Source organism: Myxocyprinus asiaticus, chromosome 27 (assembly GCF_019703515.2).
Source record: "Myxocyprinus asiaticus isolate MX2 ecotype Aquarium Trade chromosome 27, UBuf_Myxa_2, whole genome shotgun sequence".
NCBI lineage: Eukaryota > Metazoa > Chordata > Actinopteri > Cypriniformes > Catostomidae > Myxocyprinus > Myxocyprinus asiaticus.
Genome location: NC_059370.1, coordinates 36,833,338 through 36,861,262, shown reverse-complemented (window position 1 = coordinate 36,861,262; position 27,925 = coordinate 36,833,338). Strand labels below are relative to the sequence as shown.

Below are 27,925 nucleotides of genomic sequence, written 5' to 3'. Positions count from 1 at the left end.
GCGGAAAGAAATCTAAAGATCTGGCAGGTAACTAAGTGGTTGTAAGTTCAAACACTACAAGGGGTCCATCACCATTTTGCCCTTGGGTGTGTACTGTAAGTCACATTGTATAAACGCATCAGCTGTAGAACTAATTAATGGTAATTTCAATAAGGAAGCACAAATAAACAAAGTTCATACATTTCTACATTTTAATGAATGAAGTCGTTGCACAACCATCACAAGTAGGCAGTCAAAAATGAAAAAGTAAACAGTACAAAAATGACAATAACAGCTGGTCAGGCAATTTCCCAAATGCAAACTCAATGTAAGTGATCTGTTCCCCAGTCTACTCAGCAGCTTGTTTTCACTGAAAAGCCTATAAAGACTATCGCTGTTGTTGATGGGTTCACACTGGCTCAGAAATCACTGGGTAGTAAAACTAAAGTTGAGGTTGAATGGGAGATTTGGTCTAGGCAGTTTGAGATTTAAGACAGCAAACAGTCAGGACACTCCTGGGAGCAAGCAGCAGCTTTTGTGAGTGAATAATGTTGAATGAGTCAGGCCTGTGGAATGTGACCAGGTTAGTTCTGTTAAACCGGCTCTGGGAAAACCTACCACATAAACACTTTAGTTGGTTTCTGAACGGAATGTAGAATAGAGCTGATGTCTGCCCAAGGATATAGGACAAGCTCAAACTAAAGAACAATGTTGAGAAACTGGTCCAATCAGATTCGGATATAATGAATCATATGCTTATCCGATGTAGATGCGGTGGAAATCGTTGGCACCAAAAGCAGCATTGCACTTTGGGCACTTTCTCTGGCGAGTGTCATAACGTGTCTTCACGCATTCAAAACAGAAAACGTGGAAGCACTTTGTTAAAACAGCGTCCTTCACGCGTGAATTGCAGCATGGGCACGTCAACCGGGCCTGTTAAAAACAAGAAATTATCCTTAAAAACAACATGTAACTGTTGCGGCATTTACAGACATGACAAATGGCTATTTCTGGTGACCCTTAGTTAGCCGTAACTACACCATTCTCGGTGCAAAAAGTTTCTTCCTCCATTGATGGCCTTTCAATAGTAGCCTACATTTTTTGCAGGCAACAAATAAATCACAGATATTTCATTAGATTACAGTTTATGGGACCAGGGACTGATTTTTGTTTAAAGGTCTTTTAAAAGTGTGAAATTGACTACTGAGATTCTGTTGACATGAATGCCAATGCTAATGGAGAGCTCCTTCCAGATGTTTTAGAACTTGAACCATACATGGACAACATAAATTACCTTGTATTCGTTTATTTCCTCATTCAGTATCTCATCTCCATTGCGAATGTTCTCTGCAGGTTTCTTGGTCTTCTCTATCTTCCTGCGCAGCTTTGATATGTCCTCCTAATGTGGCGAAAAGATGTATCAAATAAAAATAAAAATGGCACAAAATGGTCTCCAAGCTTGCTCTTTCAACAAAGTACATACATTTCTACCAAGAGATGACCAACAGTATACGTTTAAACTAGGGCTGGGTATTGATACAGACTTCCAGATTTCAGAGATTATTTCAGTTATAATGTCCCATTTGCTTAAATATAAAAGAAATTATCTCCCAGCTAATGCTGTTAATTATACATGGGACATTTTAACTAGGTATATTAGGAAAATATTAATGTTACTAATTATATTTTATTACTTTTTCATAATTTTGGTCATGTATTCAATCAATAAATAAGATATTATATTTCATACATTATTTTTGTTACATAGTTATTGTTAAATTGCATAATTTGTACTATTTACAAGTATTTACATTGATTTGTTGAACACGTGCTAAAACCAGTACTGTCTCTTTAACAAAAATGCCATTTCTGTAAACTGCGCCTTTAATGAGTGCATGTTACAGAGCCCATATTATCCTCATTTACAGATTCATAATTTTATTTTGGGGGTCTACTAGAATAGGTTTACATGCTTTAATGTTCAAAAAACACAGAATTTTTCTTATACTGTACATTGCTGCAGCACCTCTTTTCACCCCCTCTCTGAAACGCTCTGTTGTAGCTCCTGTCTCTTTAAAGCCCTCCTTTCCGAAAAGCCAGTCTGCTCTGATTGGTCAGCTGGCCCAGTCTGTTGTGATTGGTCAACCCCTTAGCGCGTGTGTCGGAAATGTAACGCCCCTTACCATAACCAAGTTTCAGCTCCCGAGGTTCCTGAGCAGCGCATTCCTGAGGCGGCATTATGCAAATATTTTACATAGTGACGTAGCTATGTCACTGAAGTAATGGCTGGACTGCAAACCAGGCGTTTCAGGCAGTTCAGGAGCAGTGTTTTCTGTGGGAGAGAGTAACTCCCTTTGGCGTGGACTTTGTGCATTGTAACTTTGCAGACCTTTTACATGCACAAACAGCTATATTACACACTAAAGGAAAGGTAAAATCCCAAAAAGCATAATAGGGCCTCTTTAACTAGAGAGGACTCGAATGGCTTTACCTCATCTGTGCGATGTATTATTAGAATTAAATATTTTTTTGTAGTTATTTTTGAACAACAAATGACTGTAAAGAAACAGAAAGGGTATTAAAAGAGAATGTATTTAATAACGAATGTGTTGCGTGGATCTTGTCTTGGACACACACACGGAACAACTTTTGTGAGAGGATCTCGCTGCTGAACACATCATGACTAAACTACACAGTTACTGGTGGGTGAAATGTAAACATTTATTAGCTAGTTGCCAAATATATTCACTTTAGTCAAATAGCGTGAAATTTGGTTGCAAATGTGAGTGATTTCCTATCATTGTAGTAGAGGGTTGCGCATTGAGTGAAAGATCGATCTTGGGATTTAAGAATCGATATCGTTCAAATGAAGATCGCGATTAATCGGAAAAACTATATTTGTACCCACCCCTAGTTTAAACTGTTGCTTATGCATGCCATATAAAGATGTGCATGCCACAGCGTGTATGCACCTGTGCACGACGAGTATTGAAAGACTCTTTCTCTCGGGAGATGCTGTTCTCGATCACTTCCTCTCTGACCGCACTCAACCTCTGCTGCACTCCCTCCAGCTGAGCACGCACCTCCTCAGAGAGCAACACGGACTCCTGTGCCTAAAACACAGAGAAACAAATTATGAGGTTAGTTCTCTTCAACACCTCTTGTCCCATATTGTGAGAGGTAAGTGTTCTGTCCCATGACAGTGTTTCACTTGAACGTGTTTTATGGAATCTGTTTGAAAACAGTGATTATTTTTTAATTCCATTTGGTGACTCTAGTGGTGCATAAATTACATACACTTTAGCTTTACTAGGTGAAATTGCACAAATACAAGTATACAAACTGCAAGTCTATAAGTTAAATTGCAACCACATGTTAGTGTACCTTGCGCTTGTTCATCTCTAATGCCTGTGTGCGAAGAGACAGCTCCCTCTCTGCAGCACTGATGGTACCCTGCAGGAGGCGCTCTTTCTCCTCTAGTTTTCGTACAACCTGCAGCTGAGCATCCACCTAAGTTTTTACGAGAAAAATGTTACGAGACACAAAAGACAGTTTGCTGTGTAAAGTCAGTTTTAGGGGCAGTCACACTAGATTTTGTGTTCCATTCACTTCCATTCATATGGATATTCATGTACTGATGTTCAAGTTTGGTAAACTTGGACATGCAAATTCACAGCTAACAGACTTTTGGCCAATAGAGAATGGAATTGTCACAAATTAACCTTGAGAATTAAGAAGAGAAGATGCATGTTTGCATTATTCAGGAAACTGGATGATTTTAACAATTATTTTGATTTATAATTCATTCAAAATAGAGCCCCTGATGCATATCCTATTTTTCATATTCTTTGCAGAGTTTGAAATCAATTTGAAAGTATAAAATCTGTATACTTTATACTTGCACTTTGCACATCGTATCCCCGAAATGATCATGAAATTTGAAGTAGAAGGAGACCGATAAATTGGTTTTACCGATTAATCGGTGCCGATAGTTGCTTTTTAGAACTATCGTTACCTGCATAAATCAGTGGCTGTAGTTTTTTCATCACATCTTCATTTCAAAATAGGAGTCCCCGGTGTATTTTGGGCTTGTTTATACTTAAAAGTCACACATTAGGCACCAAATCGTAATTTTTTCTAGTTATTTTTGGAATTTTGGTTAAACAAACTGCATATGAGATTTGATTCATTTAGGACTCTTTGTCTGTGTCCGTCATAGTAAGGAAAGAATAAGATTTTAAAAACTATCGGCCGATTAATCGGTCATCGGCAGTTCCCACCACCTTAGTTATCGGTATCGGCAAAATCCACTATCGGTCAGCCTCTAATCTGAAGATCATAAAACATAATAATATTACATTTAAATGTGCACTCAGTAATTTGTTCCCATTAAAAAAAGTTTTACTTCTAAAGCAATTAATTGTAATTTTGAAACATATAAAATCAGGGCAGGGGAACCCTAATGGGGGCTGCCATTTTAGAATCACAAGACCAGCTGAATACTACTCGCTTAATCTCAGTAACCATCTTGTTATTGTACACTTTCGCTCTTGGATTAAATTAATCATGGCTGGGGGGCCTGGGTGGCTCAGTGGTAAAAGACGCTGGCTAACACCCCTGGAGTTCGCTAGTTCGAATCCCAGGGTGTGCTGAGTGACTCCAGCCAGGTCTCCTAAGCAACCAAATTGGCCCAGTTGCTAGGGAGGGTAGAGTCACATGGGGTAACCTCCTCGTGGTCGCTATAATGTAGTACGTTCTCGGTGGGGTGCGTGGTAAGTTTAGCGTGGATGCCACGGTGGATGATGTGAAGCCTCCACACACACTATGTCTCCGTGGCAACGCGCTCAACAAGCCACGTGATAAGATGCGCGGGTTGATGGTCTCAGACGCGGAGGCAACTGGGATTCGTCCTCCGCGACCCGGATTGAGGCGAATCATTACGCGACCACGAGGACTTAAAAGCGCACTGGGAATTGGGCATTCCAAATTGGGTGAAAAATGAAAAAAAAATAAATAAATAAATAAAATAAAAATAATCATGGCTGATTGTGAAATGTGAATATCTATAATATGATATCTATAATTGAAAACTACTGATTTTGAATTATGTTGCATCCACACCACTAGGTGTCACTGTAAGTCCAAGAAGACACAAATAAAAAGCTACTGAGTGGACCTTTAACTGATTCACTAAAAACAGATTTCAACTCAATGTCAAAAGACAAGCTTCATAAAACTCTCAAAGCCCCAAACCTGTGTTTTTAGTGTAAGCAGTTGGTCAGCTAGCTCCTCTTTCTCCTCCTTGAGGAGTTTGTGGATCTGGTTAGATTTGATGCGCTCGCTCATGAGTTTGAAGTTGGCATCATCTTTCTCTCTAAGCTGCTGCATCAGACGAATGTTCTGTTCCTGCATGTCCTCAAATGCCTGACCGGTGACATCCATCTCACTCAGCAAAGCATCCTCCTCCTGAGACAGAGAGAGAAGGGGATGGATTCAGAATTTCCAGCAGATGTTCCAACAAAATGTTTGCCATTATTTAAACTGAGGCATCACTAAAAGCATAAACATAGGCTCAGTCCCAGTCTCACACTGTAGTGTAAAATCAGAGCTCTACCTGCTTAGCAAGAGAGAGTTTTTTATTGAGTATATCGATCTGCTCCTCAACTGAGCGGATCTTCCTCAGGGCTTCTTCATCAGCCATCTTCTTTCCTTCCCTCCTCTCCTTCTCTTCCAGCTCTCTCACACGCTGACGGAGCTCCTCGGCCTGCGCAAACACATACGGAAAATGCAAACATATCTATTTCCTTCTTTTATAATTAATATAAACAAGGAAAATTGTATTCAGGTATACAAGTAGTTACATATAATTGTTTCCAACGTGAAGTTTTTAGGTAAAAATGTATACAAACATTATATTTTTGGTGCTGTGACTGGCCATGGCGAGCAATTATATGTTTATGTACCTCTGACTTTGCCTTTTTCTCCGCTGCCATCAGTTGCACTTTGTCTCTCTGCTCTTTTGGCGCAGAACGATACATGTCCAACAAGAGTTTCATCTCCCTCTGTGACTCTTGGGCTTTCCTGAATCATATCATTACATCATTACTATAAAAGTCACTGAATTATCATTGATGATAACCAATTTGGAAATCATCTCTCGCATGATGACTTACTTTAGGTCCACCCTCACTATTTTCAGCTGCTCTATTTCCTTCCGTTTAGGTCCTCCAATCACAGCGCAACGTTCGGCTGCGAGGTCTTCTGATTGGCTGCTGCTTGTAATTGCTTTCTCCCTCTCTTCCTTCACAGCTCCTCCTCCAGAACTTCCACGGGTCACCCTTTCTCTTTGCTCCTTTTCTTTCTCCTTCTCTTTTTCCCTTTCTTTCTCTTTTTCCTCCTCTTTTACGACAGTCTCAGTCTCTGTTCCAGGTTCTGTCTTAACCGTTACACCTAAAAAATTTAAATTGTAAAATCAGATTAATTATGCAATTAGCGAGCTACTGCGAATTTAGAGGTATCCAAATCAGCCACATATGAGATTCCATTTGTGTTAGGATGCTACCTTAGATGTAAGCTGCCTATGGTTCACCATACATTATCAAAAGGATAGTTGATCAAAAAAAGGAAAATTCTCTCATTTACTCACCCTCATGCCATCCCAGATGTGTACGACTTTCTTTCTTCTGCAGAATACAAATGAAGATTTTTTGAAAAATATCTCAGCTCCGTAGGTCAAGTGAATGGTGACCAGAAATGTAAAACTTCAAAAAGCACATAAATGCAGCATAAAAGTAATCCATAAGACTCCAGTGGATAAATCCATGTCTTCTGAAGTGATGTGATAGGTGTGGGTGAGAAACAGTTAAATATCTAAGTCCTTTGTTACTATAAAAATCTCCTCCCTGCCAAGTAGGGGGCGATATACACGAAGAATGTGAATCGCCAAAAACAAAACAAAAGAAGAATGTGAAATTGAAATTGGAGATTTACACTAAAAAATTACTTAAATATTGATCTGTTTCTCACCCACATCTGTCATATCGCTTCTGAAGATAAGGATTTTACCACTGGAGTAGTACTGATTACTTTTACGCTGTAAAAGACCTTCAAAGTTCTGCCCACCATTCACTTGTATTGAATGGATCAACAGAGCTGAGATTCTCTTTTTTTTTTTTTTTTTACTTCGTGTTCAGCAGAAGAAAGAAAGTTGAGAAAAAGATGAGAGAATTTTTATTTTTTTGGGTCAACTATCCCTTTAAATATATATATATATATTTACAGAAATTACTGATCAAATGTCGCATCTCACGGTTTATGGGGCCTAAGAAAGAGCGAGAGAGAAATAAGGAGCAAGGAAGTTCAGGTCCTTCAAATGCAGAACTGAGCGAGTAGAAAGACATAACCACATCATTATAACTGTGAGCAGATTCTCTTTTTTTTTTTTTTTAACTTCATTTGTGTTCAGCAGAAGAAAGTTAGTTGAGAAAAAGATGAGAGAATTTTTATTTTTGGGTCAACTATCCCTTAAAATATATATATTTACAGAAATTACTGACAACATGCATACATAGAAAGCAAAAATTCCTCTAAATTAAAGCAGAATATAAAAGCTAGTCTGTACCAGTGGTGCTGGGTGTAGCTAAGCCGTTATCTGGCTCGGTCTTCACAGTAACGTCACTTGTCTGGGCTGGTGTGAGTGGGGAGATGGTTTCTTCCTTCACATCCAGCTCTGTGCTTGACTGTGACTGGACAGCAGCATTGCCTTTGGCAGCGCGGAGCTGTGAGAGACAGTCCAAATCTTAAGCAACCCCTTATTTTGCTACTGCTTTGTACACTAGTATTCTTCCTGTAAAATCACATGTGACTTCTGTCACAGTTTTTGCTCTCACTTGGTTGAGCTCTTGCTGAGCCTCTCTCAGTCTGAGTTTATATTTAACCACCTCTCCCTTCATCTGCTGGTTATGAGTCTGCAGCGTACTGATCAAATGTCGCATCTCACGGTTTATGGGGCCTAAGAAAGAGCGAGAGAGAAATAAGGAGCAAGGAAGTTCAGGTCCTTCAAATGCAGAACTGAGCAGGTAGAAAGACATAACCACATCATTATAACTGTGAGCAGATTAGAAGAAGGTTACCTGCTTGTTCATTAGCAGCTAGAGTCTGCTCAAATTCGATCCTGAGCATCTCGTACTCCTTGCGTACTTGTGCTAATGTGTCCTCCAGCTGAATCACTTCAGTACGGACTTTACGCTGCAATGACACTTCATCATTCTGAAACACACATGATTAATTACAAGTCATCCATGAAATACAAATGCATTGTTTGGTCAACAGATTGGTCAGTCCTGGAAGTTGATTGGTCAATACAGCATTCCAGCTGTGCTACAATACACCATATACTGTAGTAACAGCAATGACACGAAACATCTGTCCACCTAGCTACTGTGTATGACCCTGTTTACACCTGGTATTAAGATGCATTTCGGGTGATCCGATCAAATGTGATCAGCGCTAAATACAGGTGTAAACCAGGTGCAAAAGTTTTGTGATTGGATCACTGAAACCACATATGGAGGTAGTCAAAAATGCATGTGATCACATCGCATTTGAGGTGTAAACGGCATCTGTCCTGATGAATCCCGGACAGCAGCTCTGAAAAGAGGTGGCACCCCTCACCTGTCAATCAACCGCTGCGCTAAAACAAGAGTTAAACTTTTCCGGTTATGAGCGGCTTTAAAAGGAAATAACCATCCAATTGGAAAGTATGAAAAAGCTAATAATTATGCAAGCACGAGAACTTCAGGGATCTTCTTTAGTGTGTCTGATATCAACATGCAGTGACACAAATGACAAGCACACACATCTGAAGCGCGTTTAAAACAGGTACTCCACTGAAGCAACTGATAAATTTGTGCTTATATTAAAGTTCAACTGTATCTGGAAGAAACAGTGCACCATTTTTTCCTTGCTTTTTTGTCTTTTAATGACATTTTTGCAGTTTATTATCATGCAGTTGCACACTGACATACTGACTGATGTATAGTATGTCATCATGAAATCAGAGACCCTCCCCTCGAAATCCGAACACAAGTGGTCACAGAAGATGCATTTAAACAACCAGGTGTAAACAGTGGTGTCTCGCCTGACCACATGTGCTCGGATCACCAAAGACACATCTTAATACCAGGTGTAAACATGGTCCATATGTGTCTTTAATCTTAGCACTAGGTATGTTTTTGATCATAGGCACAATAAGCAAATTCTTATTTGTTTTCTATAAGGAACTACTTGAAGGAGGATAACATTTCAACAGAATCTAGAACATTTGTGAACTTAATTAGCACTATTCACAATATTAACCATGTCAATAGGTTTTATCTATACAGTTCAGTTCTAAAACTTATGAGTGATTCTTAGCAATATTTCAGTGTGCCACAGCTGCCTGATGAATGAATTATCAATAAATGATGGGTAGCAATTACATATTGTGATCTCTTTTATTTATTTGTCCTTCATAAAAAGCTTATGGTATGGTTTACTTATAATTCTCTCTGCATATTAAGCTGGGATACGTGTGTATACAGAGTACTTTAACATTTTCACTCTACCAACACACACAGTTATGGTCAGTACCTCCATGTGGTCCAGCTGGCGTAGACGGGCGGTCCTGGTTGTGTTGAGCCTTGTTTTGGTCTCATCCAGCTGAGATTTCAACACCAGCGATTCATTGTAAAGCACCGAAAACTGAGACTGCAGACAGCGATAGTCAGCACTCTCTCTGGCCATCGCCTCAGCCCTGGACAACAACTCCACCTGAGACAGAGAGAAAGAGAAATACCACTTAACGGATGCTTTAAATACCCATTCATTGTGGAAATGCACATCTAGCTTTTGAAGAATCTGAATGATTCTTGCAACTTCATTTATGTGAGGTACAAAGAACCTCTTTCTGCGTACATGTGTACATACGCATGTACAACTTTTTTTTAACAGCTGAAGAGTTGACTGACTCTGAATATCAGACATAATCTGGCATTGCCTGTTAAAGAGATCTTGCAACAAAAATAGTACGTTTATGGTGTATGCGTTACCTTTATGTTATTGTTCTCCTGATACACAGTCTCCAGGTCATGCTGGAGTTTCTGGAGTTCACTCAGCCGATTCTCTGCCAGCTCCCTGTTCTCCTCCAACTCACTGTTCATCTCCTCAAACTAACAAAAGACAGAACTGATCAAACTCACAATATGCCATAGCTGAATACTGAACAGCAAAGAAAAATGATTGCTTGATATCATCGTGTTTACTGCAAGATTTATGAACACTAACCACAAACAATAAGTGCAATTGCAAACAGACAGTCTATTACCTTTCTTTTGTTGATAGTGATGGTTCCACATACACTACTGGCCTCCCCACACACCTTATAACCTTTACTGTTCACCTGGTTATGATGAAAGAGCACATACATTAAAATAATCTCTTTGAGACATTTTAACAAGTATTTTATATCTTATGTATCTTATTACAAATATCTGTTCATGTAACTGATACGTACCCGTTCCAACACCTCCACAAGGTGTGCGTTGAGTCGATTTTCTCTCCGTCTGATCTTCTCCATATCCCACTGGAGTTCCTCAATAAGAACCTGCAGCTCACTGATTCTGTTATCGGCACGATTTGCTGCACGGCCTAATGAGCGAGACTAAACATGCACAAAAAATGTGAGCACTCAATATGACGAGGTTATCCAATAAATATGTTCACAAATCAAATACCAACCTCACTGGTCATGTGACTATATTTCTGTTGGAGGCCATCGGTCAGCTGACGGAGACGTTTGTTTTCATTAGTCAGAAGGGTGTTCAGGCGGACAGCGACGTCCCAGAGACTGCCATCTGAAGAAAATCACATGAACATTCACATTAAATACTGAATAAATATAAGTCAGATCACTGTTGTCTTTACCACAAATAGGGCCGCACAATTATGACAAAAATCATAACTGTTGATTATTGCCCTTGATATTGTAATCACGATTATTAATGACAATTAATAGATGAAATTACTGTGATGTCACTAAGCAGGCAGCTGTGCTTGCAGGATCTTCAGAACATCAGGTGGTTATGGGCTGCAGTCTATTTTAAGCATTAAATACTCTAATAATGTTTGTTAATGTTTGTAAAGGTTATTATAAATGTATATCTATGGTTTACAGTGAAGAAATGTATGTAGGTTCTTTCTGAACTATTGACAAAACCAGTTTTAACTTCAGTCAATAAGCCTGTGTGCCATGTAACAGGTTGATGTATACACATCCTCACACATTTAACACACTTCCAAAGCCTAAAAAATGTGGCATACACTGTGTGCCCAATTATTGGGCATGTGAGTATTCTGATCTTATCATTATTTCTATGCACATTTACCAACTCCAAACCATATAAACATGAATGCTTATTGGATTCAATCATTTTCAGGTGATATGTATTTGTGTAATGAGGGAGGGTGTGGCGAAAGTGACTAACACCTTATATCAAGGTGTGCATAATTATTAGGCAGCTTCATTACCTCAGGTAAATTGGGCCAAAAAAGAGATTTAACTGACACTGAAAAGTCAAATATTGTAAAATGCCTTTCAGACGGATGCAACACTCTTGAAACAGCTAAACTATTGATGCGTGACCACCAGACAATCAAACGTTTCGTTGCGAATAATCAACTGGGGTGCAAAAAACACATGGAGAAGAAAAGGCGCAAATTAACTGCAAAAGACTTGAGAAGAATTAAACGTGAAGCTACCAGGAACCCATTATCCTCCAATGCCACCATATTCCAGAACTGCAACCTAACTGGAGTGTCCAGAAGTACAAGGTGCCAAGTGCTCAGAGACATGGCCAAGGTCAAGTAGGCTGAAACACGACCACCACCGAATATATTCACAAATTGAAGCGTCAAGATTGGGCAAAGAAATACATGAAGACAGATTTTTCAAAGGTTTTATGGACAGATGAAAAGAGAGTGAATCTTGATGGACCAGATGGATGGGCCCGTGGCTGGATCACTAATGGACACAGGGCACCACTTCGAGTCAGGTGCCAGCATGGTGGAGGAGGGGTACTGGTATGGGCTGCTATCATTAAGGATGAGGTAGCTGGACCTTTTTGAGTTGAAGATGGACTGAAACTCAACTCTCAAACCTACTGCCAGTTTCTGGAAAGTACTTTCTTCAAGCAGTGGTACAGGAAGAGTCCTCAGCATTCAAGAAGGCCATGATCTTTATGCGGGACAATGCTCCATCACATGCATCCAAGTATTCCACTGCTTGGCTAGCCAGCAAGGGCCTCAAAGATGCCCAAATAATGACTTGGCCCCCTTCCTCACCTGAATTAAATCCTACTGAGAACTTGTGGGACCTTCTCAAATGTGAGATTTACAGTGAGGGAAGACAATACACCTCTTTGAACAGGATTTGGGAGGCTGTGGTTGTTGCTTCAGTGAAAGTTGACCTTGAACAGATCAAGAAACTGACAGACTCCATGGATGGAAGGCTCATGGCAGTTATTGAAAAGAAGGGTGGCTATAATGGTCTGAATATTTTTGAAAGGCCAAAAATGTTATTTATTTGTCATTTTGTGTTACTTATTTGTTGCACCTACTCTAAAAATTGAAAATAAACAATTGAGTTGGGAGAAATTCTTTTTGTAATTTAGTTGCCTAATAATTGTGCACACTTATATATTCCCCTGAGAAAGACAAAACTCACTTTTCCTTTGTTAAACATTCAGGTTTGAGGTTCAATAAGATTTTGGATTGACTGAGAGCATTGTGTTTGTTCAACAATAAAATTAATCCTGAGGAATATAATTTGCCAAATAATTAGGCATGCAGTGTAAAAATCAAAAACCACCATCAGACATGCAATATGTGTCTTTACTGCTTAAATCAGTGGTTCAACCAGGGGGCCTAAGCACACTTCCAAGGGGACCTAAATTTGACTTAAAATGTATTTAAAATAAGAAATATTAAAATAATTCAAAATGTAAAAATATACTTTAATATGTATGCCTACAAATTATAAACATTCAGACTCTTTCTGAAACTTCTAGAGTCAAAAATTTATTTTAATCAAACACGTCTAGTTTTGGGCGAGGGGGCCTTCAAATATTGTCTTGGACACTGGAGTCCAAGAGGTTTAGAACCACTGGCTTAAATTATTGGTCCACATACAGTAAATAATAATATTTGACATATTCAATAGTCAAACTGAACAGCCGATTTAGACTGAACTTCCTCACTGCATTTAAAATCCCGTATTGTGATCTTGTTTGCTTAAGATCATCGTTAAATCATATTTGGCCTCAAATCTGTCACAGCGGTTGCACTTTGGAAAGTAAGATCAGCCTGTTTGCGATTTTGTGTGATTCGTTAAAATTTAAATCCAACAACAGCAGTTGTGGGTCAAGTAGGTATTTATTTGAGCAGATGCGATAACAATGAAAATGGTCTGTGAAATTTGAAGTTCAAGACTTTTTCAATGTCCAAAACATCCAAAACAAGCTGACTTCGAAACAAACCACTTTATAGCTGTTTAATACATAAATACAACAGATTTAGTTAATACATAGTTATACTTTTTTTTTTTTTTTTTTTGTACACAAAAGTTGTACACAAAAATCGAGCAACTCAACAATATTCAAACTCTCCTGTTCTGCACTCATAAATGCTCTCATAATAAATATAGCTGTTTAAACAACACAATAATCACTTATTTAGACCCTGTCTGTACCTTGATTATAAAGGTCAGGGATCATTTTAGTTTTGTCGCATTGCTCATTTGCAGGTTGTTTACCTATGATAAATAAAATGGGGTGACATTTAACAAATTGAAAATAATTAAAAATAGCTCACCTTTGTTCTACAGCTTCTTTTTGAGTGTCAGGTGATGTTTCTTTAGCACTCATTTTTGTGTGCCATCGCAAACCGAGATGAAATATACTGTAAAGCAAGTATCTGGACGTCAGACTATTCAAAACTTGCGCATAAGGATTGGTTGTCATTACTGATTGGTCTGAAGACTCACTGCATCTCTGATTGGCCATTGCCGTTTTATTGCTCCAGCACACGTCTGGGATTGGTTAGAAACTCAACCACTGCAAAAACATGTTCTAAATAGAAACAGTAACAGTAGATTTCAATTGAATGCTGTAATCATCAGTTTTCACGATTACATAATCGTGAGAGCCATAATCGTGATTCATTTTTCGATTAATTGTGCAGCCCTAACCACAAACATAAAAAGGGGTTGGAGAGGACTTCATGATTACATTGCAGAAAATAAGACATAGGGGGCAAATTCACTAAACAGTTGCGCCACTTTTGCACTTGGTATTTCAGCACAAAACCCTACATCTTATTCACTAACCATCTAGTTAAAGCAGGCACAATCAGCACTGAAATTGCACTGTATCTTGAGTATTTAAAGGAATAGTTCACCCAAAAATGAAAATCCTCTCATCATTTACTCACCCTTATACCATCCCAGATGTGTATGACTTTCTTTCATCTGCTTAAATCAAATGAAGATTTTTAGAAGAATTTCTCAGCTCTGTAGTTCCATACAATGCAAGTGAATGGGTGCCAAATTTTGAAGCTCCAAAAATCACATAAGTCAGCATCGAATTAATCTATAAGACTCCAGTGGTTAAACCAATGTCTTCTGAAGCGATATGATAGGTGTGGGTGAGAAATCAATATTTAAGTCCTTATTAATATAATTTCTCCTCCCTGCTCAGTCAATCTCCACTTTCACATTCTTCTTCTTGTGTTTTTGGTGATTCACATTCTTCATGCATATCGCCCCCTACTGGGCATATCACTTCTGAAGATATGGATTAAAACACTGGAGTCATATGAATTACTTTTATGATGCCTTCATGTGCTTTTTGGAGCGTCAACATTTTGGCAGCCATTCACTTGCATTGCGAGGATCTACAGAGCTGAAATATTCTTCTAAAAATCATAATTTGTGTTCTACAGAAGACAGACAGTCATACACATCTGGGATAGCATGAGAGCGAGTAAATGATGAGAGAATTTTCACCATTCCTTTAAATTAAGTAATTGTCCTTCCCATGCAACCAAGCCTACATTCTATGCAAATTAGGCTAAATTCACAAAAATTAGCTGGCTCAATTTACATTGTGCTATGAAAGCAAGCGGTAAAATAAATTTTATTTAAAAGAGATGTCCATGTACTTGTCTGTTTTCTATTGATCATATCAGCAGTAATTCATCAAATAACGATCAAATGATAGAGAAGAGCGTTATAACCTGGCATATATCCAGATGCGCAATTTAGTCAAGAACAATTTCGGCATGTTAAAGAGAAGATTCTGATGTCTGGATACAGAGCTTAAGGCTGTGACCAAGAAAAATATCGGTCAAAAAGTATATATAAATATCAATAAAAAGGCAACAAAAAGTTGTAATATATAGTTGTTAGAGTGTTCCACATCAGAGTGTGGCTTGCGCTGTTGAGTTTATCTCACCTGTGCCAGACTCCACATCCTTCTTCAGCTGATCTACCGTTTTCTTTAAGTTCTCGTAGATTTCTACCACGCGGCTGGCCTGTTTACAGCTGGATTCCACTCTCTCCTGCAGCTCTGCTTCCATCTCCTCACTGCTGCTGCTGGCCAGTGTGGCCAAAAATGAATTTGCTCCCTCTCCCTGTTGACCTGAAGGGAAACAAACATTTGGTACCTGATTTACTAACATCTTACAACAGTTCTTGTAAAAAAATAAAAGAGCATCTAACAGACTGGTGTAATTCAAGTAAGCCAATCATTGTAAGTGTAACTGTACTACTGTAACATTGTAAAGATACTATAAGTATCTTTTCATTTACAATAAAAATTTCATCATCCAAATTCACCAGGTTTTTTTTGTACCTCTGTCCTTTTATGTACCTTTTGCCCTCTCCTGGTTTGAGTCTCCATCTGGTTCTGGTGTTCCTGGTTTTAAGCTCCTCCCTTCAGGGGGCTGGCTTTCCACTTGCTCACTCCCTGATTGGTCATAGCGCCACGCAAATAACCGCACATTTTCGTCAAACTGGAAAAGGTGGGAACAACAATCAAGATAATAAGAAATGGTACAATTTTCATTTATTTCGATTTGTCTTTTCTACAAACTGTGTGGTACAAACCAGGGATTCACCAATATGAAAATTTCTGTCTGATACTGATGCCGATTTAAAAAAAAAAACTACAGGCCGATAACAATATTTTGCCACTTATCTTATTCTGCAATCAGATCACTGTTTTACTTAATTAAAATTATGATTTTTTATTGTCCTATCAGTAAATATTTCTATTGAACATGAATATGAATTGGATCTGTTGAACACATGACAGTCCAAAATTTTAAAGAGAGCCACAATGAGGGATAAATAGAAGACAAAAAGATACAAAAAAATAACAAAATATGATAACATGACGATTGATATGAAAAATATATATTTTGTACTTCTAAAACATTTTTTGCAGGTCTGTTTTTGTAGTTTAAAACATCAGAACATTCACAGTATATGATAGAACGTTACCAATCGTTCCTATGCATATGTTGGGCAATTCCACAAAAATGTCAACCACATCACATACAGATAAAAAGTTTTAGCCAAAGGGAATAAAAACCCCAGTTGAATTCTGTATTATAGTGGTATAATGCATAATGGATAATGCTGTTCAGACCACTAGAGTATTCTTTAGGTATGCATGCGATTAGTATGAATACTGTAGATTACGAACATGCTTTATCCATGGGTATTGGCCTGTGACACGATTATAATACTGTCACGTCCGTTTATGATTTTCCACATTAATGTGAGAACAAAAAAGAATAAAGATTCAATATTACATGTTCGTAAGAGTGCCAACCCTTCTCCATATTGTGGCTATTATTATTTCTGAATTTTTTACAAAGTGTAACACATTCATGGAAAGGAGACGGCGAGAACCGGCTTGATAATAGAAGTAATAGTTTAATTATAAACTGAACCAAAAAGACAAACCCACACGTGTCGGACAGCTGTCCGTAACTCTCTCTCTGTCGCACTGCCGTCTCCAGTCGGCCCTTATCCCTCTCGGGCTAATCAGCCTGATTAGGAGCCGGGTGTGTGGAATCACGACCCGGCCCCGCCCTCTGCCCTGCCACATTCCTCCCCCATTCTCTCAGGCTGGGGAGCCCCCGGCATGATGTACAGCCCCATCTGCCGGCAGGTCATCCCAGTCTACCTGGATCAGGGGAGGGGACAAGGGGAGGGAAACAAAAAAAAAAATGTGGCACCTACACGCCGTAACGCGATCGTGCCAAATTAACAAAAACATTTAAAAAGAGAGGGAAAAGGCCAACACAGAGCGGCAGCGGGAGAGAGAGAGAAAAAAATATTCACTTGCCGGTTCTCCGATACGCCGTAGCCTGGTCTTCGGCCACTCCTCCACCCTCTGGTGGACGACAGCCGCGCCTCCCCGGGCAGATCAGAGGCAGTCCTCCGGCCCCTGTTTTCGGTGGACGGAAGGGTCTCCCCGGCCCCTGGCAGCGGTTCTCCCACTCCAGGCAGTCGGCCAGGAGCCCCTCCCCGCTCGCAGTCGGCGGTCTGAGACCCCGCCGCATTTCAGCGGCTGGTAGGGGTCTCCGCCGCCCCTGGCAGTGGCCCTGACCGCTCCAGGCGGTCGGTTAGGAGCCCCTCCTCCCCTCGCGGTCGGCAGCCGTTCCTCCGCTTTCAGGCGGCCGGGCTCCTCCGTCCCCTGGCGGATGGCCGCGGCTGCTCCGTTGGGGTGGATGGTAGTGGCGAGGACTCTACTACGCCGCATCCCTCTGCCTTCCCGGGTTTCGGCACCAGTGTAACACACTGATGGAATGGAGGCGGCGAGAACCGGCTTGATAATATAAATAATAGTTTAATAATGGACTTAAACCAAAAGACACAAACACACAGGTGTCGGACTGCTGTCCGTAACTCTCTCTCTCTCTCTGTCGCACTGCCGTCTCCAGTCGGCCTTTATCCCTCTCAGGCTAATCAGCCTGATTAGGAGCCGGGTGTGTAGAATGACGACCCGGCCACGCCTTCCGCCCTGCCACAGTGTGTTACTAATTAATTATAAATAAACCATCTGTTTTTCATATCGGCGTATTCATGCTTATAACCGAAACGTTGATGGGTTTAAATTTGATCAATAACTGGCCAATAAAACATCATCAGCTGATACATCGGTGCATCGTTAGTAAAAACAAAACAAATAATTACCTGATTCCAGTATCTGTTAAGAATCAACAAACTCGCATCATCTGTCGCCTGACGAGTTTCCAACCTCTCAACTCTCTCTCTCAGTTCATCCTCAATCACCTACATCAACACAACAAAACGAATGCGTGTTTAAATGTGTATCCAGTATGTGTGTTTGAATGCTTATGTGAGAACTCAGTAAGTACCTGTCTTTGGTCTAGTGCCTCTCCCAGCTTCCTGTTTTTGATCTGCAGAGCTTTGATGTCCTGCTCCTCCTGCAAGAATTAAATGAACACTGTCAGTGAAAAAAACTGACTGAACTTTAGAAAAGCTTCACATGACAGAAAAATACATTAACAGACTAATATAGACAGGTTCAAGATTTTGACGTTAATACTTGGCACTTCAACAGGGGGTGGGGGGAGGGACGATTTACAGTTTCATTGCGATTCTTTCTGAAATTATTCTGGACTGATGCATAAAAACTCATAATCAGAATTTTAAAGTAACTATTAACAAATTTGTTTATTGATAAACGCATACGCAGGATAAAACATGACAAATGTAAGGCACGGAGGGCTCATCTGCATCAGCATTTATATTTAAGAGCACTTAAAGTCGCTCTTATACTTAATTAAATTTACAAACATCAAAGCCTATGATCCTAGGTTATTGGAGCCACTTATTCTATTAGCAGTCAAAGCAGACATATTAAAGTATGGCTTTTATGGCAACAAACCACCCCTTTGATTTGAAAAAATGTTGATGCACTGAGAATTCTTTTGGAATTGACCGAATCAAAGTCAAACCAAGTCGAATCACAAGATACCTAAAAGATTCCTACCGCTATTTAACATACGTACCACAAACACGTACCATAGGTAAGACATATCATGGAAGTCAAACAAACATTAGATAATTTTTTTTAAAGATCAGGAGCACAGAACGAAGACAAAATAAACAACAGAATGCTCAAATCACACAAAAACGCGGCAGTACATATGATCTTATGAATCTCACCAAGTTGGATCCTCCTCCCAGTTTGATGACCGTTTCTACAGCAGTGCTTCCCCCTGATCCAGTGCTCATACCCTCTCCATCCTCAACTCCCTTCTTCTTCTCTGGAGGAGCACCGAGGGCCACAGAGCCACTGGGTTCAGCGGGGCGCTTCTGACCTGACATATATACCGTCAATGGGACCTCACTGTTGACGACACATTATCACAGACAGTACGTCACAGGACATCATCACAAACTACAGCACTGTTATCCAAGATTATGAAGTGTCACCACAATACAGTAGCAGAACAACTGTCTGATCTAGTTTAATATGTTATTTAAAGAATTGTCAGTGAATGGAGAAAGTAGAGAACAGAATAAATTATTCAATAAATTATTATAGACATGTATTAGTTCTTAATCACTTATATTATGACAATGTCTAAATATGAATATGCCTGGCATGGACAGAACGGCATGTTTCGTTGTCAGTTTTTTTTTTTAAATGATTAGCCAAGCTTTATTTGGTTTCAAGTGAGTTTTAAAACACGAGCCTATAATAATAACATTGTAATCATTTGTTGTTGTTGTTGTTGTTGTGCCAGGTTACCTGATGTTAGATGTCACTAAACTCTGCACACTACACAATTGACCCTTATGAAAATACTATGGTGGTATCAGATTACATGTACCATGATATTTACATGGTACCCAAAGATATTTAAAATAATAATAATAATAAAATTAAAAAATACAATGGTACTACCATAGTACATGTGCAAAAAACCATGCTATTACTATGGCACCTTTTTGTTAGAGGTCACTTTAACATATCCTCATAACACTGGTTAATAAATTCACTCTTTATTCAGTTATACATTAATGCATACTGTTATACATAAATCTAAACAAATACATTTACTGTGAATCTATGACGAGCCGGTGAAAACACTGATCAGAGACTACACTGCGCAACTAGAGGCCTTTGATTAATCACTGTAACATTTTAAAAGCATAATAATAATGTATGCTTTTGCGCTCTGATATTAATTTCTTACCGAAATGTGATGTTTGTGTTTCTGAAATGAATTTGTGGATGTCACTGATACGCTTCATTCAGCGGCCGAGCAACCACCCGGAAACTGACCTCTTCTTCACTGCTGCTACTCACTGATCTGAATGCGCCACCAGAACTGCAGCGCCACCGCATGTATGTAGGACCAACAGCAGGGGTGTCCACCGGAAGTTAAAATAATTCTTCTTCTTCTTCGGTTTATTGGCAGATCGCACTAATTAGTGCATTACCGCCACCTGCTGACAGCTTGGATTAGCACACCAAAAAAGTGTTAATTATATAAACGTATATATTTATATCTATATATCTCTTATATTCGTTTATATTCTACTTATTAGACACGTATATTCCAGGAACTGTAATACTGCAGTAATTGCATTCTTTCCTGTTTCTGGATTTAATTTATTCTTCAGTGTTAATAGCCTACTTGTTCTCCTATCCTCCTCATTTCCTCCAATAACATTTCTCTTTCTTCTTCTTCATGATTCCTACAGTAAATAATCACGTGTAATCACTCTGTCCACACAATTCACACAGCCCTGTTGGATGTTTAGGTATTAACTGCAATGTTTTATTTAGACCTGTGCATGCCCCAGCCTTAGTCTTGATAATATATTCTCTTCCCTCCTGCTTCTTCCACTGTTTCTTCCCTTCCCAACTTTTGCTTGTATTGCATACAATGTCTTTCTTTAATTCCATTATTCCAATACTGTTGCCATTTCTGTAGCATCTTTTGTTTAATTATTGATTTGATTTCTGACCTACAATGGGATATTTCAATTTCTACCACCTCTTCTTCCATAGCTTGCTTTGCTAATCTATCCGCTTCCTCGTTTCCTTTAACTCCCACATGAGCTGGTACCCACATAAACTGTAACTCTATTCCACATTGTTGTAAGATGTATAAGTTTTGAAGAATGTCCAATATTATATCTTGCCTTGTTTCTGAATGTTGTATGTCAAGACTTGCTGATGCCGAACATGAGTCTGAGCATATAATCGCATGTTGTATTTTTGAATCTTTTATCCATTGTACTGCTAACAGAATAGCCATCAATTCTCCTGTAGGCCTATATACTGATACCTGGTCAGTTATTCTTTTCTTCTTTGAGATCTTTCATTTTGGAATAGTAACTGCAACTCCTACTTGTCCTCCATTTTGATTTTTTGAAGCATCTGTGAATATATGAATATTATTTCTGTATTTTAGCCAAATATACTCCTTTACTCTTGTTACTTCCTGTTCATCTTTACTAAAAGAATACTGCGAAGGTTCAGTACAATTCAGTACTATCCAAAGTTTTCCCGAGCAACCACTGGGTGGTGACATGATGATTCTAATTGCCTGTTTTGTATTTCTGGTCTTGAGATGCCAAGTAAAAAGCAACATGATCACACGTGAAGTCGGCATGATGTTTCCGATAGTTTCGTTACCCTAGGATCGGCGACTGTATGCCGACGCGCTGACATGCAGCATTCTTATCAGACATGTTTGCAGTGGTTTCAATGTGCATACCTTTCCACCTGGTGCGAATGGCAGCGCATTGCACAGCTGTGTGGGATACTAGGGTTCAAAGCCAGGCAGTAAACACGTTTGAATAATCAATGACGAGCATGATTCGGAGGTTTCACTTTTCCTTCTAACATTACTTTTTTTACTCCACCAATGGTTAAGGTAAGGTTTGGGTTTGGGGATAGAATCTATAAATATATGCTTTTCTCTTCATTGTATAAACCTGTACCTGTAAAGCTGAAAACAACTTGCTTCACTACTAGCTTTTGGCAACTTCTCCTGGACATAAATGGAGCTCATACATGCTCATATGCCCTACAACACTTACCGCTTTGGCCACTGGGTGCAGTGTTTCAGAATTTCGGTCAACGTCTACCAATTTTGACGAAAGAAAAGTTGATCTACTCTTTCTGATTTCACTGTGAGGTCAGGCTGGTAAAAACTGCCAAAACAAGTGATCCAGAGGAGAACAACAACCTTTAAGTGTTACTTGGTGTAAAAATGAATTTCAGGCTAAACTTGTGCAGTTGTTGTCTGTCATAACAATGATTAATGATTAATGATATCAACGTAACTCACCTCTGACCATCGCTTCATGTCATCTACACACTCAGGTGAGGCACTGTCTATAACAAAACAGTCATCTTGATTCTGTGAAGTATCGGCATTTGTTTGGACAATTTTTAAACAAATTTAATACCTTAAACATTACATTACCCACTAAGAATATACGCCGATGCGAGTGAAAACACCGGAGATCGGAAATTGAAAACAGTCGAATCGTGGAACACTTCTGCGTTCAGGAAAAAGGTGGATACCATACAGTGCAATACAATGCAATTCAATACGTTTTTAATTAATATTGATAAAACAATATTAATAAATAAGTAAAAAATATAGATAATATTATATTTATTATTAATATATTAACAATATTTTTAATCATTTATTAATGTAATTATAGCATTATTACAGAGGAGCAAAAAAAATAAAAAAATATGTTGAAAATAAAATATACTATGAAATGTGTAGTGCATTGAAATATACTATGGTAAAATATTAATACATTATAAGCATATTAAAACTGTGAAGATACAATACAATTTCATAAATTAATATAAATTTAGTTTTAGGCATACACAGTGATGAGATGACACAAGAGGAGATAGTTTAGACTGAAGCATAAAATTAATCAAGAAAATAAAATGTACAATGGAAAAGTATGAAAATAAAATGAGGGATTAAAATTTAGGGAAGATACAATACAATGCAATACAAATGCATTATTTACTATTAATTAGACTAATATTAATATAAACATGTTAATATTAATTTCGGAATACACAATGAATAACATGGTTTGTGCCTAACATAAACATTTTAATATGTTCAAGAAAAAAATGTATAGTGCAATAAAATGTACTACGTAATTTGCGATGGAAAAACAGGAACATACAACGATAAGGGTAAAATAGCTAAAGAAAAATTAATATCTATTAATCTGAAAATTAAAAAAAGATCCACAACATGCACAGTAGAGTAGGCCTAGAGTAGTGGACAGGTCACTTCTTAAAACTAACCCCATTACAAGCTGATTGTGTAGTTGTTGTGTATTATGTGATATTTATGTGTTTAACAAATTCACACAGGCAAATAAACCAAAATTCATTGCTTTTTGTATCTGATATATTTGCCTTTTATTTATGTGTGTGTCTGTGTGTGGTTTTGCTCTGCTCAAAGAGTTTATCTACAGTTATGTGCTTCATGTTCTGCGCACCAACTTGGACTATTTGGAATCATTGCCCTTGAATACAGAGTTCATGTTATGATTATGTACACAGGCTGTACAAGGGCCTGTGCGTCAGTGCACGTCTTTGTCTTTACATCATGCAGTGTGCTTGTTAATGGCCTGTCTGTTTGCCAAACTGATTTTATCAACTGCTGTTGATGTATTTTTCCCCCACAATTACTACCTTTCATAGTTTTGTGATTGGTGTATTAACTGCTCAAGTCAAACAAGTCTGTTAACCACACACACACACACACACACACACACACACACAGAGAGAGAGAGAGAGAGAGAGAGAGAGAGAGAGAGAGAGAGAGAGAGAGAGAGATTGTTTCAGAAAATAACATTATAATGAATTATTCCTAGAGAATTGAAAAGTTATTTTAATAGCATAATTTCATGCCAACACAGGATGTTTCTTTTAATTCACTAGAAATATTTCATTTTATTTTATTCTTTTTTTTTAAATAATTGGTCATAATATTTATAGCACACATTTAAAAGCATCAATGAAATGCTATATTTCAGTCCTAACTGCAAGGGTCCTCTGAGCTTTACTTATAGTGGTCACACAAAGGAATATTCAATAGAAGTTAAACTGAATCGACAGAATTTGTGGCATAATGTTGATTACCATCAAATATAATTCCGATTTGTCCCTCCTTTTCTTCAAAAAATAAAAAATCTGAGTTACAATGAGGCACTTACAATGGAAGTGAATGGGGGCCAACCCGTAAACATTAAAATTCTCACAGTTTCAAAAGTATAGCCACAAGACTTAAACAATATGAATGTTAACATGAATGTAGTGTGATAAAATTGCTTACTAACCTTTTCTGTGTAAAGCAACATACAAATTTGCAACTTTGTTGCCGTGACGATGTTACGCCATAAACCCTTAAAAACCTAAAACAACTGTAAAAATTATTTAAATAACTTTATAGTTAAGATAATACACCAGTTTAAACAGATGAATTGATGTAAGTGCTTTTATAAAATTATAAGCTTCACATTTCTGCCTTTAAACCCTCCAAAAAATGGTCCCAATCACTTCCATTGTAAGTCCCTCAGTGTAACCTTGATTTTTGCTTTTTTGAAAGAAAATGATGGACGAGTAGATTTATTGTTTTTGTTTTGTTTTTTGGTAATCAACTATATGCCACAAAATTTAGCTTAAATTGTACTGAACACAGAATATTCCTTTAGTAGAACACAATGTGCCAACCGAACACAACCCTTCATAATAACACCCTGCTGGAAAATCCACCTTAAGATGGTTGCTGTGTTTTGGTACATGGTAGCTGGTCCAAGCTGGTCATTAGCTGGTCCAAGCTGGTCGACCATTTTAGGACCAGCTTGGACCAGCTACCATGGTGCAAAACACAGCTACCAGCTTAAGCTGGATTTTCCAGCAGGGTTCGCCTTTTATAATGCTATAGGCTATCTCCTTGTCTTCAAGTTCAGGATTTAAAATAACCCACAGTTTCAGTTGAACAGTTGGATTATTGCTAAGATATGAATTTCAAGTCTAGTGTGCATTACACTACAGGGTCAGCACTTCCACAGAAAAGGTTGCAAAGTGCACCTGTACTTTGAGTAAGACAATTCGGAAACTGAAGAAACCTGAAAAGCAACTCAATGCTATCTCAAATTTCATGTGTGTCATCCATGAGCTTCTGGCGTGATTGAATAATGCATTGTTTACTTAAGATTTTGTGAAGTAATAAAAAATAATTTGGAAAAAAAAAAATGTTTGACTCAAAGTTATGCTGTTCTAATCAGTGATACAGCTGTATTATGGAACATCTAGGGTTAAAAGGCTGTCAAAGTCCACATAGGCAGATATTGTATTCTCACACACCCGTTCAATATCCCAGCCAATGGCGTTACCGGAGGCTGCGCACGCCCGTCCAGCATCACTTTTGTCCAGCCTCTGCTCTCAACTGAAATAAATACAAGCTCCTTCGAATAGTTCTGTCCCGATCCATTGAAATTGCGGCGTGAGTGTGGAGAGACCTCTTCATCTACTCTTAATACACAGCGCTACTAACCTTCAGATCAAGCAAGTAAGGATGGCTGTTAACTTTTACATTTTTTTTTTTTTTTAGTCTTATTGTCATCATATATTACCAAATCGGAATTAATGTTAATTTCACACTGTAGGAATCAATGAAGTTGGAAAGGGTTAACCCATAAAGTATCTGACTTTAAATGTGAATGTGAATTTCAACTTCGAGACTGTGCAAAGAGGTGTGTTGTGCATGCATGCATGATGTCGCGTGTACAGGTTCTGCTTTTTATCAACGAATGACATATTTTACAGTACCAAAATGCAAAGGATTTTAGAGCTACCTTGGTTATGTAGTGGTCTGATAAAATGATTGATTTCATCGCAGGCAATGCACTGTGCATTTTACGTGAGCAATGCATTTAGCAGTTTATTTACGCATGAAACTTTAATTTTTATATACTGCGAAAAAGGGAGGTAATTTAGATGATTTATTTTAAATATTTTAATTTTTTATGATTTAAAAAAATAAAATAAAATCAGGATATAAATGGCTATGAGCACGGTTGTACAGTTCTTAATGTTATTGCACGAAACTTGTTGCATGAGAGCAGCACATAATCGCTAGAACTGCACAAATCTTTGGCTTTACCAAAAAATTGTGAACCCTGATCTTGTTTGTTCAGTGGGAGGAGCCAGACTATCTTTCTCTGGACTAAAGTTCAGCTGCTATGCCAAATATTTACAGATGGAAGGAATAAAGACCTAAGAGAGTCAATTAACAGAAGTTCTGTAAATTACACGTTTTATTTATTTATTTTTGCAAATAATTTAAATTCTGCCCTCCTCTTTTTCCCCAGCATGACCCACCAGTTTCCATCCCTCTCTCCGGAGCAGAAGCAGGAGCTTGCCACAATTGCCCAACGCATTGTAGCTCCTGGAAAAGGCATCCTGGCTGCAGATGAGTCCACAGGTAGGAGCATGATGTTTCAGAGTTTATAGTAGAGTATATTTATGCAATATTTCATAAAAAATATCTTCCACAGTTTTTAAATAGGTCACTTTGTTATCTTGAAGGATTTATTGCATTTATTGCTATATCAGCCTGACAGCAATAGCAATAATAAATGTACTTGTTAAGCTGTCATTTCAAGCTTGCTTTCCAGAAATCCTTAGATGTTTGTTTCATATTCTAGGGACAATGGGGAAGCGTTTTCAGAAGATCAGTGTGGAGAACAATGAAGAGAACCGCCGTAGCTTCCGTGACCTCCTCTTCTCTGTCGACACTTCTATCTCTGAAAGTGTGGGGGGTGTCATCTTTTTCCATGAAACACTGTACCAGAAATCAGACAAAGGGGTTCTGTTTCCAAAAGTCATTAAGGATAAGGGCATCATAGTTGGTATCAAGGTGAGTTTGAAGATGTTTTGAGGGCAAAAACGAGCTGTGACTTCATTTGTGTTTGGTGTGTACTCATATTTGATTATACATTTCTATGCTTGCTGTAACTGTACAGATGGTTTAGTAACCAAACTAATCACAGAACTGTTGGTTGAACCCTTTCATAATCACAGTGATATAGCAGTTGCCTTCGCTCTCAGTATGCAAGCACTAAGTCCTCTCACTAATATAGTTTTGGCAAGTAATGAAGTATCAAAGTAAATTGTACTTTTGTGTCTCAAGGTGGACAAAGGTACAGCAGGACTAAATGGTACAGATGGAGAGACAACCACACAGGGTAAATCATTTTTTCCAAGTAATATGAACTTTACCTTGCCTAACTTGTATGGATATTTAAATAAACCAATTATTTGCCTTGCTTCTCTAGGGTTAGATGGTCTGTCTGAACGCTGTGCACAGTACAAGAAGGATGGATGTGATTTTGCCAAGTGGCGATGTGTGCTTAAGATCTCCGACAGCTGCCCTTCTGCTCTGGCAATTGCTGAAAATGCTAACGTTCTTGCCAGATATGCCAGCATTTGCCAACAGGTATATCTAAGAGAATTTGCTTTGTTTATGGGATCCTGGTAATTTTCCATGACTCTCAACATTTGAGAGTGTGCCAATAATTAATTTATTCTGTCTTACAAACTACAAGTCTACATGTTCTTTTTCTGATTGACTCTGCCTCTTTTTCTTTCAGAATGGCCTGGTGCCTATCGTAGAGCCTGAGATCCTCCCAGACGGAGATCATGATCTGAAACGGTGCCAGTACGTTACTGAGAAGGCAAGTTTTCTTTAAGAATAAATACTAAAAGCAGAGCAAAACCAAATTACCCAATGAAGG

The 27,925-nt window shown here is 38.4% G+C and overlaps 2 protein-coding genes across 6 annotated transcripts in view; one reads left to right on the top strand and one right to left on the bottom strand.

Annotated features, from left to right (window-relative positions):
• LOC127417577 (fructose-bisphosphate aldolase B-like) overlaps positions 1 to 27,925 on the top strand; it is a 204,357-nt gene that overhangs the window by 175,459 nt on the left and 973 nt on the right. The window contains exons 1-6 of one of the 2 annotated variants that reach the window (XM_051657601.1): positions 25,549 to 25,698; positions 26,501 to 26,613; positions 26,837 to 27,048; positions 27,322 to 27,376; positions 27,467 to 27,627; positions 27,782 to 27,865. In XM_051657601.1, coding sequence (XP_051513561.1) covers positions 26,502 to 26,613; positions 26,837 to 27,048; positions 27,322 to 27,376; positions 27,467 to 27,627; positions 27,782 to 27,865 — 624 coding nt within the window. In that variant the 5' untranslated portion in view covers positions 25,549 to 25,698; position 26,501. Of the gene's footprint in view, positions 1 to 25,548; positions 25,699 to 26,500; positions 26,614 to 26,836; positions 27,049 to 27,321; positions 27,377 to 27,466; positions 27,628 to 27,781; positions 27,866 to 27,925 lie in introns of those variants that run through there. The other variant, XM_051657602.1, reaches the window with a different exon arrangement.
• LOC127417576 (E3 ubiquitin-protein ligase BRE1A-like) lies at positions 11 to 20,436 on the bottom strand. 4 transcript variants are annotated; one of them, XM_051657597.1, is made up of 22 exons: positions 20,314 to 20,436; positions 19,277 to 19,460; positions 18,463 to 18,531; positions 18,278 to 18,376; positions 15,942 to 16,083; positions 15,525 to 15,710; positions 10,756 to 10,871; positions 10,532 to 10,678; positions 10,343 to 10,417; positions 10,068 to 10,187; positions 9,610 to 9,789; positions 8,112 to 8,247; positions 7,869 to 7,990; positions 7,601 to 7,757; positions 6,153 to 6,429; positions 5,943 to 6,060; positions 5,594 to 5,743; positions 5,233 to 5,445; positions 3,364 to 3,489; positions 2,952 to 3,092; positions 1,274 to 1,378; positions 11 to 912 (listed from the first exon to the last, which is right to left on the bottom strand). In XM_051657597.1, the coding sequence occupies exons 2-22, from the start codon at positions 19,436 to 19,438 to the stop codon at positions 736 to 738; spliced, it is 3,018 nt and encodes a 1,005-aa protein (XP_051513557.1). In that variant the 5' UTR covers positions 19,439 to 19,460; positions 20,314 to 20,436; the 3' UTR covers positions 11 to 735. The 4 variants fall into 4 exon arrangements, with proteins under 4 accessions (XP_051513557.1, XP_051513558.1, XP_051513559.1 ...); XM_051657598.1 differs by lacking the exons at positions 19,277 to 19,460; positions 20,314 to 20,436 and having other exon boundaries at positions 12 to 912; positions 17,046 to 18,376; positions 18,463 to 18,512; XM_051657599.1 differs by lacking the exons at positions 18,463 to 18,531; positions 19,277 to 19,460; positions 20,314 to 20,436 and adding an exon at positions 17,046 to 17,264 and having other exon boundaries at positions 12 to 912; positions 18,278 to 18,292.

What these genes read in the sequence shown, in the direction of transcription:
- LOC127417576 (XM_051657597.1), bottom strand. Translation starts at nt 19,438, where the DNA reads ATGTCAGGTCAGAAGCGCCCCGCTGAACCCAGTGGCTCTGTGGCCCTC. An exon ending in AGGCACTAGACCAAAGACAG is followed by an intron (nt 18,377 to 18,462) that starts GTACTTACTGAG and finishes GTGTTGATGTAG; the next exon opens with GTGATTGAGGATGAACTGAG. An exon ending in TGCTTACACTAAAAACACAG is followed by an intron (nt 3,490 to 5,232) that starts GTTTGGGGCTTT and finishes GTAAAAACTTAG; the next exon opens with GTGGATGCTCAGCTGCAGGT.